The 21,726-nt window shown below is 44.2% G+C and overlaps 1 protein-coding gene across 10 annotated transcripts in view; it reads left to right on the top strand.

Moving 5' to 3' along the window:
- Positions 1-21,726, top strand: part of Crem (cAMP responsive element modulator) — a 63,502-nt gene that overhangs the window by 17,266 nt on the left and 24,510 nt on the right. For 5 of the 10 annotated variants that reach the window (XM_033765659.1, XM_033765656.1, XM_033765658.1 and 2 more), the window contains exons 3-4: positions 20,204-20,301; positions 20,453-20,592. The exons of 1 other annotated variant lie outside the window; for it this stretch is intronic. In XM_033765659.1, coding sequence (XP_033621550.1) covers positions 20,204-20,301; positions 20,453-20,592 — 238 coding nt within the window. Of the gene's footprint in view, positions 1-10,057; positions 10,170-20,203; positions 20,302-20,452; positions 20,593-21,726 lie in introns of those variants that run through there. 4 more of the 10 variants (XM_010614762.3, XM_010614761.3, XM_010614759.3 and 1 more) reach the window with 2 other exon arrangements.

Here is a 21,726-nt window from a genome sequence, read left to right as displayed (position 1 = left end):
GTTTTTAAAACAGTGCCCATCTGGCCAGATTCGGGCCGGGAGGAGCCTAGGGAGCCGGCCCAGGACCGGTGAGGCCGGCGTCAGGGTGCCTGGTGCGTCCCGGGGTGCGGTGAGCGCAGGGCACCTGCAGGAGGCGGACAGGAACCGGTGCCGCCTGGGGCCGGGGCGACAAGCTCTGGTCCGTCCCAGGCCGCACGGGCTCCCTGAGTTTCTTCCTCCCATGACCGCGCCTCCTGCACCCTGGAGCCGCCGCATCTCCCCAGCAGCGCCGCGCTCTGCAGACCTTCTGCTTCAACACGTAAAACACATTCTTCTTGGTAAGAAATGCGCGTTCGTAGTAGGAAATTAGCAAGATAAATATTATTAAAAAGAACATAAAAACTACGCATCATTAACACCAGATGCTTCATCCTTTAGTCTTTTTGTCTGTGAGAACGGAGTAGAAAAGAACAGAGAACATTTCCCCCGGATTTGGAATCTCCAGCGTTTGTGTCTTCCCAGCCTGCAGCTCTGCTGTTCCTCCCTGGAGCTGTGGCGAGGCGCACTCCTGCCCTGGGCCTCCACTCCTCCCTCTCACAGGGGCCCTGCGAGCTCCTCCCCAGCAGCCCCCAGGACGTCGGGGCCGCACACCCAGCCGCAGCCCCTGCTCTCCTGGACAGTTCTGCAGGTCCAGGCTGTCAGCCAGTCAGGAAGCGTGAGGAGCAGTCCTGGCTGTGAGAGGTTTTCGAACGGAGTAGGAGTCCCGTGGACGGAGAGTTCTTCTAAGTGGATCAGAATAAGACAAAGGAAGCAGAAGTTGAAAGTATAGATTTTTCAGGAAATTTACCTGTGAAATAAATCAGAAGGAGCCAGAGGAGTGAGAACTGGGATGCGGGAAAACTGGAAATGTTTGAATACAATAGACATGGCAGCCGGGTCAGGTGACCCACGCCTGTAATCCCCGTATTCTGGGAGGCTGAGACAAGAGGATGGCCAGTGAGAGACCAGCCTGGGCAACTTAGCAAGACTTTGTCTCCAGTGAATGAATGGGCTGGGGATGTAGCTCAGTATGAAGGCCTGGGTTCGATCCCCAGTATGTAGGAAAAAAACTCAACACAATACAACGCAAACACAAAGAAGGGGAGACAGAGACACCCAGAGTCTTAAATACGTCAGTGCTGATAGTTATTAACCCTGTATGGCAAGTTAGTAGTTTGCTATTTTTCTCTCTCTCTCTGTGTAAAGGATTTAATAAAAGATAAACTCTGGCTTTTATTTTATAATACTAATAAGGTAAAGAAGTTAAAAAATAATTGGTATCCTAATTCATGGATTATTTGAGTTAACTAAATATTACCCTCTATGCCTTGCATGGTCATGATTTTTAAAAATTTTTATCATGATTTTTTTTGAACAATTAGATCACAATTCTTAGTAATCAAAGTTCTGTGAGTATAATTACTAATTTAGATTTTTTTTTTCAGTACCAGGAATCAAACTCAGGACCTTGCACTTGCAAGGCAGGCACAGTGCCACTGAGCTAAATCCTGACCTTTAATTTAGATTCTTGCAGCTGAAGCTCTTCATGTATGAGTTTTTGTTGTTATATAATAGTTTGTATTTTGAAATATTAGGAAATCAAGCTGACATCTTTCTTAATCCCATGATATATGCCAAAAGTAACTAATTCTTCTAAATAATTCTTTTTTTTTTTTTTTAATTTTTTGGTACCAGAGATCGAACTCAGGACCTTGTGCTTGCGAGGCAGGTGGCGGCACCACTGAGCTAAAGCCCTGACCCCTAAATAATTATTTTTTAATTGTTTAATTATTTATTTATTTATTTTGAGGCAGGGCTTTGCTGTGTAGTCCAGGCTGTTCCCAAACTCCCTGCAGTTCTCCTACTCTAGCCTCCCATGAGCTGGGAGCACAGGTGTGCTCAGACACACCTGGAAATTTCTATTATGGATGGTGTTAAAGTAAATTCAGAGGTGATATTACCAAAAATTTGAAACCAAGAGCTACCATTAACAAGCCCTGAATAATAGATAACTGGGGTTAAATATGATTTGGTTTTCTTCTCCCCTGATTTTTTTTTTTTTTTTTTTTTTTTTTTTTTGAGACTAGGTCTCGCTGTGTAGTTCAGGCTTGCCCTGAATTCACTTGGTAGCCCAGACTGGCCTCAAATTTGCAGCAATCCTCCTGCTTCTGCCTCCCTAATGCTGGGATTACAGGTGTGGGCCACCACGCCCAGCTTGCCTAGATTGTTTTATGTGTTAATTAGTAGATTTTTTTGTGGTAATGGAGATTGAACTAGGGCCTCACACATGCTAGGCAAGTATTCTGCCATTGAGCTACATTCCTAACCCTTTTTAAAATTATTATTATTATTATTATTGTACCAGGGATCAAACTCAGGACCTTGCATTTGTGAGGCAGGTGGCAGCACCACTGAGCTAAAATTCCCGGCCCTTTTTTGTTATTTTTTTGAGACAGGGTCTTACGAGCTAGTTCAGGCTGGCCCTGAATTTAGTATGTTGCCCAGGCAGGCTTAAACTGGTCAAATCTTCCTGCCTCAGCCTCCCAAATGCTGGGATGCCAGGCACTTACCACTACGCCCAGCAGTAAATTTTACTTTGAGAAAGGGTCTCCCAAGTTTCCCTGGTTGTCCTCAAACTTGGAACCCTCCTGTCTCATCCTTCTGAGTAGCTGGGATTACAGGTATCTGCCTCTATGCTTAGCATATATGTTGATATTTTTATTTTATTTTATTTATTATTATTAATTTATTTATGTATTTAACTCACTCTGTATGGCCTAGGCTGGTCAGGAACTCACAGCAATCTTCCTGCCTCAGCCTCCTAAATTCTGGGATTACAGGTGTGCACCACGACGCCTGGCTCATATGCTAACATTTCTAATTGGAGCTGATGTCTTGTCTGTCAAGTATATGTTTTGATATAGAACACTAAGATTCCATCCAACCCTGGAAAAGTGCTTGATAACAAATTGTAGTGTCTGTTTGATGTTTTTCTTCATTTTTGGCTGTGCTGACTTGAACCCAGGACCTCAGGCCTGCTGGACACATCTTGTACTACTGTGCTACTTCTCCAGCCTATAAGAGAGTCTATTTTTAAAAAGCTAAGCCAGGAGGAAACTTTCCAAAAACCAAAATCGTGTAAAACAAAAATACTGTGTGTACAAGTAGTTTTAAAAGTGATGTCCTCTAGAAATAATATTCTATTTAAACGGAAAGGCAAAACTTTTCTCATTGGGGAAGATTTCAAAGAGTAAAATAATGATCCCACGTATATGAAGTTATTATCAAGACTTGTAGCATTTGCCTCATTTCTTTCTTTTTTTGGTGAAATATTCTGAGCAGCTCTGTAGATCTTCGACATCGTGTCATTTTACTCCTACTTGCTTCTGGGCGTGCGTCCCTTAACAATTTCCCCCTTACTGATATAGGGGGAAGAGATGCAACTCCCAAACCTGCCAGAGTTCATGTTCTCTAAAATCGGAAGAATGAATTCTAGGAACATTGGAGGTTAGGAGTAGGAAAAATTTATGTATTTATTTATTATTTTTATTTATTTATTTATTTTTTGGTTTTTTGAGACAGGGTCTCACTATGTAGTTCAGACCACTCGAATGCACTGTGTACCCCAGGCTGGTCTCGAACTCACAGCGATCCTCCTGCCTCAGCCTCCTGAGTTCTGGGATTACAGGCGTGTGCCACCACACCCAGCTAGGAAAAATTTATTGAGAGAAAGAAAGCTTCTGTCTTCTAGGAGAGACAGAAGAGGGACTGAAAGTGGGCTACCCACCCACCCCACTTCTCAAAGGTGTTTTATACAGCAAAGTCCTGTGGTGAAGGCAGGTACAAAGTGGAATTGAATTATAAGATCCAATGGAAAATTACAAGGTGGGGCAAAACCATGACCAACAGTCTCGAACTCAGCGATCCTCCTGCCTCAGCCTCCTGAGTTCTGGGATTACAGGCGTGTGCCACCACACCCAGCTAGGAAAAATTTATTGAGAGAAAGAAAGCTTCTGTCTTCTAGGAGAGACAGAAGAGGGACTGAAAGTGGGCTACCCACCCACCCCACTTCTCAAAGGTGTTTTATACAGCAAAGTCCTGTGGTGAAGGCAGGTACAAAGTGGAATTGAATTATAAGATCCAATGGAAAATTACAAGGTGGGGCAAAACCATGACCAACCACTAAGATTACAAGTACAGTCACCCAGGTAATATTGATTAAATGAGGATCAAATGGGGGAGCAAGTCACAGAGCAAGTGTACAAGCATTTCCAGTAAGGGTGGGGGTCAGGGACATTTCCTGGAAAGGCTGGGTTAAGACCTTGCCCCCACCCCGGTGATAGATACCTATTTAGAATGTCAATCACTGCTGTTTATCCCAGGGAAGCACAAGGGTATAGTAGTTTCTCTCCTTGTACAATGCTGGCCTTCAGTGAATGCCTCTTGACTGTCCTCGGTGTTGGCTCCTTGTGGGCCGCCCTGTCTAACTGCCTACAAGACATCTAATTAACTTACGTATCTGCAACTGTATGAAACCAAATGTCACCCTCGTACCTTGTGGAATCGCCTTGGTGCCTGTGCATTGCACGGTCCACGCTCTCACTGCCTATCTTGTCTCACACCTGGGACCCACTCAGGCCAGCGAGGGAGCGGCTGGCTCGCCTTTTCTCTGGTGATTGGAATTGAGCTGCTGGGGAGCCCCAGGCCCAAGCCCCAGACTCCTCTCCTTCTCCAGCCTTCAGCAAGATGACGAAGGAGAGCTGGGGGAGACTCTGGAGGGAGTTTGGCTCTTTCCAGCCCCCCAGACCCGTGTGCCCAAAGGCAGCACCAGTGCCCGCTGCGCCCCTTCCTGACCCTCTGTCCTCCCAGCACACAAGGGCCAGAAGCCCTGGGCATCAAGGAGGCCTGCACACAGCCAGGGACTGAAGCAGGATGCTTTAACCAGGCTGCCTGGACCTGTGTTTAATATGCGGGATGTAAATTTTCTTTTTCAAACTGGTAGAAAACTGGAATGGCATTTCTCATTTTTTGGCCAAAAGATAAAGTAATAATAAAAGCCCTCCAACATTTGCCGTCAGCAGCATCATATTTGAAAGTCAGAGACCATCTGCATCCTGTTCGGTCGAGATGATGTGTTGGTTTTCAGTCAGGTAGATCTAGTTTTCTTGCTTTTTGGCTTTTTGAGGCAGGGTCTTGCTGTGCGTTCCTCTTGCCTCAGCCTCCATTCTGTGATCATAGGGATGCACCATCACGCCCAGCTAGGTAGATCTAATTTAAGCTCAGTGTTCGGTGAATCTTGATTTTTAACATTAGTAGATAATTCCCTTAGGTGAGGCCTATTACTGAAGGAGAAAAATGTTCCCCTTAATATTTGAAAGAAGCCAGGCATAGTGGGGCACACTTGTCATCCTAACACTTGGGAGGCTGAGACAGGAGGATTGGTGTGAATTTGAGGCCAGCCTGGGCTACAAAGTGAGTTCGAGGCCAGCCTGGACACATAGAGACCCTTTCTCAAAAACAAAACAACAAAAGATTTGGCACATGGTTGACTTAATAAATATTTGCTTTTATAGTAACACTTCTGCCTTGAAATGGTAGTGGTAGGCCTTTGGAGCAGTGGCCGTGCTGGTTTAAACACACCCAGCTGAGATGTAGCTCAGCCGTAGAGAGCCTGCCCAGTGCGTGGAAGTCCTAGGTTTGTTTCCGAGCTCCATGAAAATGAATAAATACATAAAATTGTCTTAATATTCATTCTAATATAACATTAAATTTACCTGTTGAGCTTAACAGGCCTCTGGAGAGGACAGAGAAGAAAAACTAACTTTAGTTGTTTAGTTGATGGCATGGGCTGTTTAAAGTTCTATGTTTTATCCTCTAAATTTAGGTACTTTAGACTTCTTCTAGCTATTTTAAATATCGCAAAAGTTCTCTCAGGCCACTTCAGTGCTGAAAATCCAAGCTGATTATTCAATTGTTTACAACACTGGGGCTTGAGCCCAGGCAAGCAGGTCTTTGCACAGGCTAGGCCAGGCCTCCGTGAGTTCTTTTTCTTTTCCTTTTTCTTTTGTGATGGAGGCTGGCGAAGTATCCAGGCTGACCTCAAAGGTGTGTTCCTGAGTATCTGAGTAGCTCGTTTTAGAGTCTAATTAATTTCAGTTTTCATGGTAACCACACTCACTGTTAAATTTTTTTGTGGTTTTTGTCTTATATGTTTTGTTTGTTAGTTTTTGGTACTAGGGATGGAACTCAGGACCTTGCACTTACAAGGCAGGCATAGTGCCACTGAGCTACATCCCCAGCCCGTTAATTTTTTTTTAAGCAAACGCTCAGACTTTACCATTTACAAAGTCTGGCTGTTAGATTGGAGCTGAAAAACTTAATGAATTTAGGGCCTGGGATGTGGCTCAGCGGGTCTGCCTCCTTCCTCCAGAGCCCTACATCGATCCCCAGTACCAAAACAACAACAACAATGACCAAATTAAACTTAGGAGTTTAATTTGTTCTAGCTGTATTTTGTTGCCGATTCAGATTTTGATGTCTACCTTTTTCTTTTTGTTTTGCTTTTTTTTTAAAGACTAAAATACAGTTTTGTTTATTCATTTATAAATGCTGCTGTTTATAGGCATCATATAGATGTAAATATTTTTTCCTCAACTTTTTCTGAGGTTAAAACACAGTTTTATTTACTCATTTATAAATATTCTTGTGTTTTGCTTTGTTTTAACAGTTCTGTTTTTGCAGTACTGGGGATTAAACCCAGGCCTTCACACTGAGCTACACCCATGTAGAGACTCACTCATTTTTTAAACTGCCCAGACTTTGTTGTGATTCGCCTGCCTCAGCCCCACAGAGTGCTGGGCCTACAGGAATGCAGTACTGCACCTGGCTAGACTTCTTTTTATTTATTTATTTATTGGTTCCGGAGATCGAACTCGGGTCCTTGTGCTTGCAAGGCAGGCAGAGGAACCACTGAGCTAAATCCCTGGCCCTTGACTTTTCTAGAAATCATTGGCTCTGCATTCTTGTGTGCGAATCCTTCCAATCCAATTCAAAGAGTACACATGCAGGTTTATTATTTAAGCTCTGCTTTCTTGACAAGTTATGAAGTAGAATGTAAGATAATAAAAATAACAAAAACAATTTATCTCCTGTATAGGTCAGATCATTACATAGTTAGATACTAACTGCACTTCTTTTTTAACTTCATGGTCCTGGAGATTGACCTAATTCAGCTTCTAACCTTGAGTGTGAACAGCATAGAAATTTAAAGTTTTATCCCTCATTTTGATGCATTCAGTAATCATTTCCCTGTGACTGCTGGCCCCGATAACCCTGCTGTCTGTGGAACTGTAATCTGGGGCCAGTAGCCTGTGACTGTCCAGAGCTTTAGAATCACAACTTTTAAGATGACGAGATCAACCCCACTGCCATTTAGTAAAATCAGTTGGTTGAATATTATCCTGGCAAGAAATTGGTTAATTGCCATAGGTAATTAACTACCACATCTGGAGCCATAGATATTACTGTTTTGTTATTATTATTATTATTATTATTGTACCAGGGATCAAACTCAGGACGTTTTCACTTGGAGGCAGGTGGCAGCACCACTGAACTAAATCCTTGGCCCCATTTTTATTATTAAATAACAAAAATTACAATCTCGGCCATTTGAAACATAGTTAGATAGTGTTACGTGTGTATTCACATTATTGTGCAATATCTGAAATTTGCATCATGCATATCTGAAGCTCTACTCATTAATGGTTCTTCCCCTTTTCCCTTTCTCTAGTCCCCGGTAACCCCATTCTGCTTTTTGTTTCTTTGTTTGTTTGGTTGGTGTTTTTTTTGGTTTTTTGAGACAGGGTCTCACTATGTGGTTGAGACTGACCTGGAACTCACTGTGTAGCCCAGGTTGATCTCATACTCACAGGGATCCTCCTGCCTCAGCCTCCCTAGTGCTGGGTTTACAGGGGTGCGTCACCACGCCCGGCTTGCTTTTAGTTTCTGTGAAGTTTGACCAGCTTCCTCCTAGAAATGGAATCTTATCTTTCTGTGACTGGCTTATTTTATTTAGCATAATTTCCTCGAGGTTCATCTGTGCAGTGATCTATGGCAGCATTTGTTTCCTCGTGTAGGCTGAGCACAGTGCTCTCTAGAGTTATACGAAGTAATGGGTATGAGAACCGCAATAGAATGAGATGCAAACGAGCTGCAGTTTGACTGCTTTAGAGATGGCTTTGCAGAGTTGGTTTTAGGGGCTGCCAAGTTAGAGTGCTTGCTTAAGACAGTGGGGCCTTGGGCTTGACCCCCAGAACTGGAAACAAACAGCTCATTGAGGTCAGAGATAAAAAGGTGAAATTAGGGCAAGCGTGTTTTGAAGTTTTGTTTTTTTTTTTGGGTGGGGGGAGGTTACTGGGGACTGAACCCTGGGCATCAGCATGCAGCTGCATCTCCAGCCCCTGTTGTTTCTCATTTTGAGAGAGGATCTTGCTGAGTTTCTCAGTTGCCCCTGCTGGGCTCAAACTTGCAGTCCTCCTACCTCCGCCTTCAAGAGTGCTGAGATTACAGGCATGTGCCACCACGTCTGCCTTGGACAGTGGCTTTTAAGCATGTTCTGTGGTTTCTGGCTGTGGGAATGTATCTTTCCTGCTTGTTATTAAAAGTGATCTGTGTTGTTCATGGTTTGCGCTTAGAAGATGTCTGCTGAAAAAATACCTTTTTTTAAACTTTTTTTGGCTCAGTAAAGTAATTTACTTTTCTTTGTGCATTCGTTACTTTGACATCTATTTGGCAAGTAAACTATAGTTAGTTTTCTGTTCTTACTGAATCCAAAATTGACTTTTAAAAGTCTAGCTGGGCATGGTGGCCAGTGCCTGTAATCCAACCCTGGGGCAGTTAGGAGAACCAGTTTACTCAGAACCTATCTCCAAAGACAAAGAGGAAAAGGGCGTGGATGGGCCCTGGTTCGGTCTCCAGTCCCTGCGCATGCAGGTGGAGTGTGGTGGAGTCTTGACTTCCACAGAGACATTCATTTTCATACATAGTACTTTAAGAATATGATGGTAAATGAAACACATCTCATAGTAGAATATTAAATGATTCCCCTCATGGTATAAAGAGGAAATTGAAGACACTATAGGGATTATCAGGGAGGAAAAGGTGAACTAAGAACAAGGAACTCTTAACTGTTTACTGAATTATTAAAACACATTAATTCCTCCATATAATTAGGAATGACACAATTAGTAAAGAATGACTTGATTCTGATACCTGCTTTGTTCTCAAGGGGTGACTTTTTTAGAGACATGAAATTTGGTCATAGTTACAACCCTAGAAACCATCATCTACTTCCCCTGCTTTATTCAGTTGTGGGATTCAGATAACATTTCTTTAAGAAGCCTGACACGAAAAGGATGAAGTGACAGCATCTCTTTAAACTTATTGTGGAGAATAGACATAAAAATAACTACATTTTGATTTTTTGTTTTCATTTAGCACAACTAATCTTAAAAATTAAAGTCAAATATTATACATCTTGAAGTGTTCAAGATGTAAAATATTCTTATTTTCTTGCTTTCATCCTTAAAATATCTAAGATGTTTTTGGTACCGTCTTTTTTCCACAGAACAAAAACCTCTTTGTCATATTGCCTCAACACATAGAAATCGAGATCATTTTCAACTTTTTGGTTAGATTGTCAGTAGATTTTCATCATAGCCCTTGACATTAAGCTATGTAATACAGATATTCGACTTTGCAGGTAGCAGAGTGGATGGAGCACTTGCTACAGTATGGATTCATATCTTTTAAATCCTTTATTCACTGTCCCAAGTGCAGGCCCAGTAGCAGCTCCTCTGTGACATCATAAACCCCATTGTGAGGGGCCCTGGCTACAGAGTGGATCCAGTCTACTAACAGCTCATCAGATGTGCATTCCAACATTGTGAGGTTTTCCCGCTTTGAAGCGTCATTATTAGGGTTTCTAAAGTTGGAAAGCCGCCTGAGGCTGTCGGTCGCTTCATCCTCCCCTTATTCTTCGGATTAACTGTTGTCTAGCGTGGGGGTCTTGGTGGATGTGGTGGCACCAGCATAATCTATGTTTCAGGCATCCATTAGAAGAAGATTATTCTTCAGAGGATCTGGAAAAAGAGGTAAATTGTATCTATTATGAGTTCATTCTCACTTTTAAAGCCTTGTAAGAAGAGATCTATAAAATCTATCCTTTTTATGTTTTTAAAGTTTTTTTTTTGTTTTTGTTTGTTTGTTTTTTGAGATAGGGTCTCACTATGTAGTTGAGACTGACCTGGAATTCACTATGTAGCCCAGGCTAGTCTTGAACTCACAGCGATCCTCCTGCCTCAGCCTCCCAAGTGCTGGGATTACAGGCGTGCGCCACCAGGCCCAGCCTTTAAAGTATTTTTTGAGCAGTTGCCTACTTGGTATTGGATTGTGATGATATACTGCTCTGACCTTCTTCCTGTGACTTTTGCCTTCTTTTCATTCATTTAGATTTTTCATGAAAATGTTCCAGAAAGCTTTTCACAACAGCCTCCATGCCCCACCCCATCTTGTGGTTCTCTAATTCCTTAGCCTAGCAGTTTTTTTTCTTTTGAAGAATTGTGCTCCACCCAAAATGATGTACCTGCATCTGTCTCTGTTTTCTGTCTTCTGAGCTAGTAGGGCAGGGACTCCTTGTGTTGGTGGCCGAGTCCCTCCTGTCGGGACTGGTCCATGGCAGGCTCCTCAGAAATCCCGAGGGAACAAAAGAATGAACTAATTCCTGAATAGGATGTGTTCCTGTGAGCATTTTGCTTACAAACGAAATCCCAGAATTCCAGTTTATAGGTAAGAGATTTCCCCATTTCTACCTGTCGTATGGGTATTTCAGTTCATGGGAACTTTTCTGGAGGAGTAGGAAGACCCTGTTCCCGGAGCTCCTTCAGAGCCGTATTTGTGCGCTGTGACTGGAGTAGTATTGTACTCCTTACGGATTGCTGTTTATTGGTATCCCTCAGATCTCTGTTTCCTGCCTGCGGAGTAACCCTAGTAACCAGTGCCTTAGTAATGCCCCTTGCCTTTGGACTTTTCCTTCTGGTTACCTGGCCGTAGTGGCTTTAACCTTAGCCCCCCTAACACTGGCCCGCCCCAGGGAAAGGTTCTTCTCATAATCTCTCGCGGCCTGGAGGACTCCGTGTGTCATCTCGAGCCGTTGCCCTCCTGTGCTGTCCGCTTGCAGCGGTCGCTCCGGGGCCAGCCTGAGAGGGTGACAGCGCTCACATGCGACGGCCTCTTCCCGACTAAGTGATGAGGCTCAGTGGGGCCCATCATGCAGCTAAGGCATAATGCCGATCGCACGGCAGTTTTGGCAAAACTCATGAGAATGTAGGGTGAGTGCTGCAGATTCAGGGATGTTTTAAGGGGTACTTCTGAGCACTGACACCAGGGCATGTCATTTGTGCTGTTTCTCTGGCTTTGTTTAGCAGCTCAGTGAAGGAGTTGCCTCAGAGCGTTTGCCCTGTCTGGAGTTTGGACATCACAGAAGGGTCATTGTAGTCCAAGAACCCGTATAATTCATCTCCTGAATTCTAAGACTACCATATGCCTGTAGCTCCCTTTCTACAGCAAGTATTATTGATACTATATTATTTTTGAGAGAGCTGTTGTTTCATAAGGTCCTGAAAATTGTACTTGAGAAACAGTTAAATAACGAGCATTGTTTACACATCCAAGCCGGTAGTCAATCAGCTGGCCACAGTGGTGCACGCCTTTAATCCCAGCTATTCAGGAGGCTGAGGCAGGAGGATTGTGAGTTCAAGGCCAACCTGGCCAACTTAGTGAGACCCTGTCTCAAAAGAACAGTGTTTTAAATGGGCTGGTAGTGTGGTTGTACAGTGTGTTTGAGGCCCTGGCTACAGGCTGTAGCTCCAGTGCACATGTGCACATGGAACCCATGAATTGTTCTTCGATTTTTTTTTTTTAGTTAGTCAAAATAATATTATCTCTTTGAAGCGAGAGCATTTCTCCACAGAAAGTGAGTTTTATGCATCACCCTCATGCTAACCCTCCAGGCCGTTTGTGAGCATACTTATAGTACACTTGGGTTCCCCTACAGTTTCAAGTTTGTTGTTTTTGTCTAGTTTACTCTACTCTTTGAGTGTGTGTGTGTGTGTGTGTGTGTGTGTGTGTGTGTGTGGTGGGGAGTGAACACAGGACCTTGCACTTGTGAGGCAGGCAGTGGCACCACGGAGCTACACCCCGATCCTTTTTTTTTTTTTTTTTTTAAAGCCAAACACTGAGAACCACTGGGTGTCTGGTAAGTTATCTCTCAGAGCTTTCTTTCTACAGAGAAAAGTCTTCTGATTTCAGGGAGTGTAAGGTCTTAAGTGTTCCCACCCCTAACCAGGAAGGGTAGTGCACTGTAGTTCCAGCTACTCAGGGGTCCTGGACAACATAGCAAGACTTTGTTAGAAAGAAATAATTTTCTACCAACCAGTGATGCAACTTTATTAAAGATATAGGGGGAATGAAAAGCAAAGGCGGGGCCGGGGATTTAGCTCAGTGTTTCTGGCGCCTGCCTCGAAAGCGCAGGGTCCCAAATCTGATCCCAGTACCAAAAAAAAAAAGAAAGCAAAGGCGAAGCAGGTTCTCACACTCCCCTTCCTCCCCTCCAGTCGGTCTGCGCAAATGGGGGTCGGCAGGGCAGGAGCAGTGGGGCCCTGCGTGCTCCCAGGAGCCCTCTTTCCTGCCTTGTGGGGACGGAAACTGGACAGTCAAGTCCCCCTTCTTTCAGTACTGCTCTGCCACTGAGTTCCATCGTCAACCCTTTTCATTTTCCTTCTTGAGACAAGGTCTAAGTTGCCCGGGCTGGCCTGGAACTTGTGATCCTCCTATCTCAGCCTCCTGAGTGGCTGGGAGTACAGGGGAGCCCCCCACACCCAGGTCTCTCGGGGAGGTTACAGAGCCCAGTTTCCACTGTGCCTGCCTGGGACGTGTGCCTACCGGGTGTGCTGCTGGAGTCTCGGCCCGCGTCCACGCCAGCTGTGTCCCGGCCTGAGTCACTCTCAGAAGGTTTGCCAGGGCAGACTGCTCTCCAGTTGCTAGGATCTTACCTTCCTCTCCTCAGGACTGGCATTTGGCTGACAGTGCAGAAATAGGGCAAGCTGTTCCCATTGGAGTGAGGTCCGCAGCTGCACCCTGTGGGGCGGTCCTCACATTCTCCGCCACCCCCCAACAAAGCCCGCCTCACCTAGGGTGTCCCTGGTGAAGCAGTAAAATCTGGAGTGGCATTCAGTGTGACCCTTGAACACATTACTTAACAGAGAGTTAACTCTTTAGCTCTGTGCCGCAAAGTGGGCAGTCACAGAAAGCACCTTGCTGCGTCCCAAGGCTGCATTCTGGAGGAGAGGCACTGGTGAGAGTTTGCGTGCCTCAGGGAACTGGCTAGGCTTTTGCTCCTGGGGGCATAGTTTTTCTCAAGTCAATGACTAACAGCCAAGTTAAGCAAACCTGTCACCCCAAGCGCTTATTGCAATGATAAGTTTTAAGCGGAAATTTTGAATTGTGGAAAATCTGTGTCTGCTGCTGTAAGCTCAATCCTATGCTGGCGAGATCGGTGGTGTTCAGTGAACATGATTTGAGATAATGAAATGTGTCAGCCTTTAGGCATGGTGGTGTGCGCCTGGAACCCCCGCAGTCCGGGAGGCCAAGGCAGGATTAGAGATTCCAGCCCAACCGGGGCGAAGGGGCGAGGGGCGTAGATGGATTTGATCTCCAGAGCCGCAAAAAAAAACCCCAATATTTGAAAGAGTCACTTAGTTCAATGAGTCAATATTTTCATGGAATTATTATATGATATTACAAAATCTTGCATGAGTAACAGGCCCATCCACAATCCAGGATCAATCAAGGGGTTTTAAGGTTTCACCTTAAAAACAGAGTTTCACATTCTGCATTGTAACTGACCTTTAAGACACAAACACTTGTTGAGTTTATGATCCATATTCTTCCTGGAAAGGGATTACAATACCCCTCCCTTTTCAAATCACACACCAGGTGAGGCCCAGGTTTCTTCACCTGCCAACTACCAGGGCATCTGGCAACAGATTTGCAGAAATGGATGGGAGCATCGAGCTGTCTTCACTGCAGCCAGACAGTAAAGGAATTTGTAAAACATGTAAAAATAGTGCCACTTTTCTCTAGTTTTTGTTTTGGAGAATGCAACTGTCTCTCATAAATGTTATTTATGTTAACACATAGTAGATTTATTATTATTGTTGTTGTTATTGTTGTTATTTTGAAATAAATTGCTAAGTGTATAGAAATATTTCTTAGTCTGAATTTCTAAATTTTTTTGAGGGGCAGACAGTCTCCCTACATAGTTCAGGCTGACCTTGAAGCCACTGTGTAGCCCAGGCTGGTCTCAAACTCACAGCGATCCTCTTGCCTCAGCCTCCTGAGCGCTGGGATTACAGGTGTGTGCCCCACACTCGGCAGAGCTTTAACTTCTAATTTGTACTTATCAACAGATAAACCGGGATGTGCTGAGCTGCCTCGTATTGGCTTGCAGGAGCAGGTTTTTATTCTTTTCCAACTTTATGTCTACTGACGTGCATCAGTAGCTTGAAGTCAGCCACAGTATGAACGTTTACATTGCAGAAATCAGCACAAGCTACAAATCAGGATTCCCCCTTCCTAGCATATGGTTAATGCTCAGTTGGATAAAAACCACATAAATCAAGCTCTCCATGGCTGTTGGCAAGTTGTATGTATGGAGGTGTCCCGAGACTGAACAATTGGCGCACTAGTTGTGTGCCTAGCGGAGCCCTTCGGCCATTAGTCAGCAGAAGTGGGTGCCTTTTTATAATTCAGGCTTGCGTTTTGTGCTGAGGACATTCATAGGATAAATCCATGTTTTTCCTTTGCAACTTGTAACAGCAACTGTTAAATCTCCTGGTTCCACACAGGTGGTTCTTTTTCTTTCTCCCTAAAATCTAAGGTAGGCAAAAATAAAAACATGCAAGGTGAGTTCTTCTCTGGGCTACATGCCGGCCTGCTCCGCTCTCGTTTGTCACTTCCTGTCCCCGTTATCTAGGCTGAGCTCAAGTGTGGCTCAGGCTCTGGCTCCTCCCTGACTCTTCAGCTTCTGAGCCTCTTCCCCGAACGTTCATGGCCTAACATTAGAGGAGCGCCGAGCTCTGTACCAGCAGTGCAGACCTCTGGCCCACATGCCGCAGGGGCTGTTTGCATCACTCAAAGCTCTGTTACTGAGTTTTTTCTTTTCTTCTCTTCTCTTTTTTAGAGATAGGGTCTCACAGTGTAGTTGAGGCCAGCCTCAAACTCACAGTGATCTTCCTGTCTCAGCCTCCTGAGTGCTAGGATTATAGGTGTATGCCACCATACCCAGCTTGTGCTTTGCTTTTAATGTATGAGTTTTTTCTAAACTAAAATCCCAGTGTTCAGGTTTAATTATAGTGTTGGCACCTTGTGATGAATAAGTGGGTTTTGGGTTGCAGTTTGGGCACGCGTCTCGAAAAGGTTCGCCATCCCTGATAGTGTTTGGTATACTTTTGCGTTTCGGGTGTTACTTTTGTCAATTCTTCTGTCTGCCTTTGTGCACCTAGAACAACGCTCAACACATATTTTCTCTTGCATGGACCATAGCTTTTAAACTTTCAGACCTGCAGAAAAGCTTGAATGATGATGAAAATAAATTTTAGGGTATTTGCTGTTTGTTGTTTTTTGTTTTGTTTTGTTTTTTGAAACAAGGTCTTCCTATGTAGTTCAGGCTGATCTGGAACTCACTATATAGCCCAGGCTGGCCTCAAACTCTCAGTGATACTCCTGCCTCAGCCTCCTGAGTTCTGGGATTACAGGTGTGCACCACCACGCCCAGCTAGTTATTTGTTGTAAACCCAATTTTTAATGTTTTTTAAAGACTAATAAAGTATGTTAGAAATCACTGGTGTTCATTAAAAGTAAGGTCACACAGGCTTCCCTCAAAACCTGGAGAGGGTTATGTGGTTGTAGAATGACTTAGGATCGAAACTGGGGGACTGTTTCATTGCCAAGGTCTTTGGCTATTTTGAGCAAGTCGTACAAGTGAATCTTAGCACAATGAAGCAGTTTCTGGAGTTAGCGAGGCCTGCAGGACAGGCACTGTTTCCCGAGCAGACAGCAGGTTTGAGTCTGGCAGAGGGGCCCGGAGGGCTCAGAGGAGCAGTCGCTCCAGTCTGTCCAGAGTGAGTGGTGTGCCGGCCCCTGCCCGGGGCCTCTGTCTCGGGAGAGGAGGAGGCCGGCCGGGCACCCCACTGTGAGACAGGGCCTTCTCTGGCGCAGACTCTCAGGGCTGGCGAGGTCCTGGGCTCTCCCTGGTCTGTGCCGCCTGTGGCTGGAGGAGGATTTGTGGGTATTTCCCTGTGAATGCAGAGATGGCATCAGCGCACATGTGAAGCAGCTCTGGAGTTGTCATCGGCGAAACATAATTCACCAGCTTGTATTCCATCTCCGATTTGCAGGAAATTAAAGAAAGTCGTTTACACTCTGGCCTCCAAAGCGCTTCACTGTTAGTAGTTGTGAGGTAGTTTAACTGCTTTAGAACTCTGTGCTCTGAACACCCCTGTCCCCCCAGGCATGGGCACCAAGAGTGAGGAGCATGGGTTCCTTCGTATCTGTCACACCCAAGAGTAACAGTTCCAAGACAGGGGCCACCTCTGCATGGTGTGTACCCCAGGTCGCTGTCATTGCTTAGAAGCAGAAGAGAGGTTGCCCAATCACGACGGTGAGTTGTATGTCTGTTTTTGGAGACAGGGTCTTGCTATGTAGTTCAGCCTGTCCTTGAACTCACTATGTAGCTCTGGCTGACCTTGAACTTGTGGCAGTCCTCCTGCCTCAGCCTCCTATGTGCCGGGGTTACAGGCGTGTTCCATCATGCCTGGCTGTACTTAAAAATAGACCAAAAAATAGACTAAAGCAGGTCCAGCTTTAGTCCTCAGTGCTGATGGTTTTTGTAGCTTACAAGACCACAGCCACCCCTCTTCCATGTCCCCACAGACTCAAACTGTCCAGCCAGCTTCCTCTTGGCCAATTTGTCTTTGACTTTTATGAGCCATTAAAATTTTTCTTCTACTAATTCATTTATCATCACCATTGTGTAGATTTTATACACAAGTTTTTGTTTGTTTGTTTGTTTGTTGTTTCTGTGTGTGTTTGGTACCGGAGATCAAACTCAGGACCTTGCATTTACCAGGCAATCCTTGCACCGCTGAGCTACATCCCAGGTCCACTAGTTTTTTATTAGATATTTGAAAGAATTTCTCTTTTTGTCCTGTACCTTTTCGGGCCTGTAGATGTGGCTGAAGAATCAGAGTGTCATCAGCTCATATTTTGCACGATGAGTGCTGGCTTAGCAGTTTGACTTCTCCAAGTGGTTCTGCATTCGAACTCTTAATTTATTTTTTTATTTACTTTTTAGAAAAGCCCCTCGTGGTACTTCAAAACCCACTGAGCATTTTGGGGAAGAGATGTCTATTAACTTTATAAAGAGTGTAGTTCTGATATGTGTTCATGAATACTCAGTAAGTCCTCAGAAATTTATTTTCAATTCATTGTCTGGAACCCTGAGACAATTTGTGTGCATGGACGCATGTGTTTTGGCGCTGGAGATTGAACCCAGAATCTCACGCATACCAAGTGTGTGCTCTGCCAGTGAGCTGCACCCCAGCCTGAAAGAGGCACAGTGTTGCTGTCCGTGGGTGTTGCGTCCCTCTGTCATGTGTCACCATGCCTGGCCTAGTGTGACTGTGACTGGTATTGTGGTCGTGATCCAGAGATGTGTTACTGTTTATCATTGTCGAGGTTTGTCATAAATCCTTCACATTTGTTGAAGGCAAAACATTTTTGATCAATAGATGTAAATTATTAAGTTTATATTTGAAAGCATAATTTTCTTTTCTACTGAATGTATTTTGGTTCCTTTTTAAGGTCAGTTTGTCACTCTATTTTATTTTTTATTTTTTTGTTTTTTGAGACAGGGTCTCACTATGTAGTTGAGACTGACCTGGAGCTCACTATGTAGCCCAGGCTGGTCTCGAACTCACATCGATCCTCCTGCCTCAGCCTCCTGAGAGCTGGGATTACAGGCATGAGTCACCACACCCAGCTGTCACTCTACTTTAAATGTTGAAATTATTTGAACCTAACCAATGACAAAGTCTGCAGAAAACAGAGGTGCATGTAGTCACACCCTTTACCTGCATGTTTGAGTAGTGTATCGCAGCTGTGAGGGCTGCACGAGATCTGAAGTAACGCATCCACACGCTTCAAAAACTGGACAGTCTTCAGAGTGCCCACCCTTGCTGCTCGAAGTATAGGAAAACTTCTCATCACTGTTTTCTCTGGTGATCCTTGATTCAAAGAGTTTTCAACTCTTTCTGGCCCTAGGGATGAAGCAATAAAGTCTCTTTGCACTCTTCTTTGTATTAGGGCTTTTAATAGGATGCAGATATTTCTACTTAGCATTAATCTGGCTGGAACTAGAAGACAGTGATGTCACATGTTCCACAGTCCTGTTTTAAATTCTGGTAAGTGAGTGACTTGTCGTGTAGAGGTAAATACTAGTGGTGCTTCTCATGGAGTTTCTACATGCTGGACAGTGGACAAGTCCCTTACTATCTGCAGGAACTTTAGTGTCCACTTTTCTAAAACGGGTAAAATACTTGGCTACTCCATAAACATGTGAGATGAAGTGTGAAAGCTTGGTGTAGTGATGAATTTTTTTGTTTTTTTTGATACCGGGGATCGAACTCTGCCCCTTGTGCTTGCAAGGCAGGTGGTGGAACCGCTGAGCTAAATCCCCAGCCCTGTAGTGATGAATATTTGGTAATGATATAGGACTAATGCAACATTTTTTTCAGTCAGTTCTGTTCACTGAATGTGTGTGCTTAGGTGTAGGGTGTCAGTGACGAGATGTGTGGGTTACACGAGCAGGTGACTATGTACAAACACCTTGTGCTTGGGAAACTACTTTCCTGCATGTGGTGCTGGACATTGAACCCAAGGCCTTCAACTGAGCTATACCCTCAGACCTTTCATTTTTGTGAGACAGGATCTTGCCAAGTTGTGCAGGCTGGACTTGTACGTGTTCCTGCCTCAGCCTTCTTGGTTAGATTCTGGATATTTTAGCAAACACTTCATTATGCCCAAATCAAATCCTCATATAATTGTAATATTGAGTAAAGTTAGGCTTAAAAACTCAGCTACCCTAAGGCTCTCAGAATTAAGTGGCTGAACATGTTGACAGCATATGTTGTAGATCATTATTTTAGTTTTCAAGTTTTCTTTTTCTTTTTTTTTGGTGGTGCTGGAGATCGAACTCAGAACCTTGAGCTTGCAAGGCAGCCAGCAGCACCACTGAGCTAAATCTGTGGCCCGTGGCTTTCTTTCTTTTTTTTTTTTTTTGGTACTGGGAATCGAACTCACGTCCTTGCTCTTACAAGGTAGACAGCAGAACCACTGAGCTAAATCCCTGGCCCCCATGGCTTTCTTTAATAATCAAATTATAGTACGACCTAACTTGAAAAATGAAATCATCCTGAAAACTCTGTTAAGGAAAAATTCCCTATTTTCACCTGTAAGTCCAACTACCATCAAGCCTAACATACTCCTTGTAATGTGAATCCCAACTTTAACCTGGCCGATTTACCTACTTGTTTACACGAGTATTCTTTCTTCTCCGGGCCTGTCCTAAGCCTGATTTGAGACCCTGCTCGAACCAGCCCCGGTGCCCTAAAGAGAGCAGAGAAATGAGAGAGTTTTCCTGCCTCTGTCTCTGGCTCACTCCGTCGGGAGTCATCAGTGTGCTTTCAGGTCTAGGGTCTGGGCCCTTCCGTGTGTTCAGCTCCGCCCTTTCCTGTGAGGCTCACCGAGCGTGGCACCACGCTTTCCTTTGCATTGCTGTAGCGTTGCGTTTTTGTTTCTGCCATCCCCAGCCACACTTTTACTTCTGACACCTTCGGGGTCTGTGTCGGTGCCTTCTCTCTGGCCTCTGCCGGGTAGGGTCACCAAGTCCTGAGTGGGGCTGAGCCTCGGCCCCGACTCCAGGCTCTGCACCCCGAGCTGAACCACCACGTTTTCAGGGAGGACGGGGAGCCTGTGTTTATGATGCACCTTGGGACATTTTGTGTTGTAGGTAGCAGCAATTACAGAGGCAGATGAGTCTGCAGATTCCGAAGGTGTAATTGATTCTCGTCAGCATAGAGAAATCCTTTCACGAAGACCCTCTTACAGGTGAGTTCATGACATTTCCTACTGAGTGATATTTTTTTTCCAAAAAAAGTAGCATAATTATAGCTCAAAGCGGCTGCTCCTGCATGGCTTTTTTCCGTTTTCAGTGTCCTTCCCACTCTTTAATTCCTTGCATTGTTAAATTCTGTTTTAGAAGAATCCTGAATGAACTTTCCTCTGATGTGCCTGGTGTTCCCAAGATTGAAGAAGATAAGTCAGAAGAAGGAGGAAGGTCCCCTGGCATCACCATGGCAGTGCCAACCAGCATATACCAGACTAGCACGGGGCAATACAGTATGTATGCGGGCTGCCCGAGGCCCGAGGCCCGGCATAGCGTTAGGTCTGGGCTTCTCCCGTACCCTGCTGCGGCTCGGGTGTTAGCAGCTCACTGTTCCATCTTAAAATGCACCCCACGACCTAAACTGTGTATCGTAGAGTGGGGAGCACTTGTGAGGGCGATGAGAGAGTTGGACCAACAGCTGTGATATACTTTTTTCCCCCTTCAGTTCTTTCATTGGTACATTTTACATCCATCGTTGGGAACTTGTACCTTTACATGATGTCTCTTGGTTCTTCTTTTTTCCCCATTCCTGACCCTCCCTGATATACTTTTGAAAAGTAAAAATTGTTATTGCTGAATATAGAAGAACATTTGGGAGTAAAAATAAAAGGAGAGTTTTCCCCAATTATATGTTTATAGTCATTGCAAGTAAAAGCTTAGGGTTTCTGTTGTCTTCATGTTGCATGCAGACACATTGGTCTTTCTTTCTTGTTGGCTTTTGTCACTAACATTACTGAACTAAAATAGGTGTATATGTTTTCTAAATTATGCTTTAAGTCAAATTCTGTTTCTACTCCCCTCTACTGTGTTAATATGTGCTGCACTTTTGCCTAAAACAGAATGAAAAACTGATTTAATTTTTAAAATTTTAACAACTAGATTTTATTTGAAATTTTATGCACTGAAAGCTCTAAATAAACAGATACATTCACAGTTTAATCTTGCGCATTTTAATGGACTGTTAATTCTTCGCTTTTTGCTCTAATTAAAGCACTGGGGTTTTTTTGTTTTTTGTTTTTTTCCCCAAGTTAAGAATATTAACACATGAGAGCTAGAAAGCAGTATAAAGGGGAGAGGAGAAGATGAGGGAAAAAACTTACTTTGGTACTGAAATATGTGTGATATTCAATGTTCAAATAAGGTGTTCAGATATTACATATATTCTGTTTTACTTTAAAAAACAGCAATACCTAGAAAAGCCTCAAGTCATTAGGGCCTGACTGTTAAAACAATTTAGGGCCGGGGATTTAGCTCAGCAGTTCCACTGCCTGCCTTGCAAGCGCAAGGACCCGAGTTTGATCCCCGATACCAAAAAAAAAAAAAAAAAAAAAAAAAATTAAAATTTTTCATATATGGGAAGATCTTAT

The sequence above is a fragment of the Fukomys damarensis genome, unplaced genomic scaffold (genome assembly GCF_012274545.1).
Source record: "Fukomys damarensis isolate Sample0158 unplaced genomic scaffold, DMR_v1.0_HiC HiC_scaffold_19, whole genome shotgun sequence".
Lineage (NCBI taxonomy): Eukaryota > Metazoa > Chordata > Mammalia > Rodentia > Bathyergidae > Fukomys > Fukomys damarensis.
Note: the sequence above shows the minus strand (reverse complement) of the source record. Positions and strands in the feature narration are given on the sequence as shown.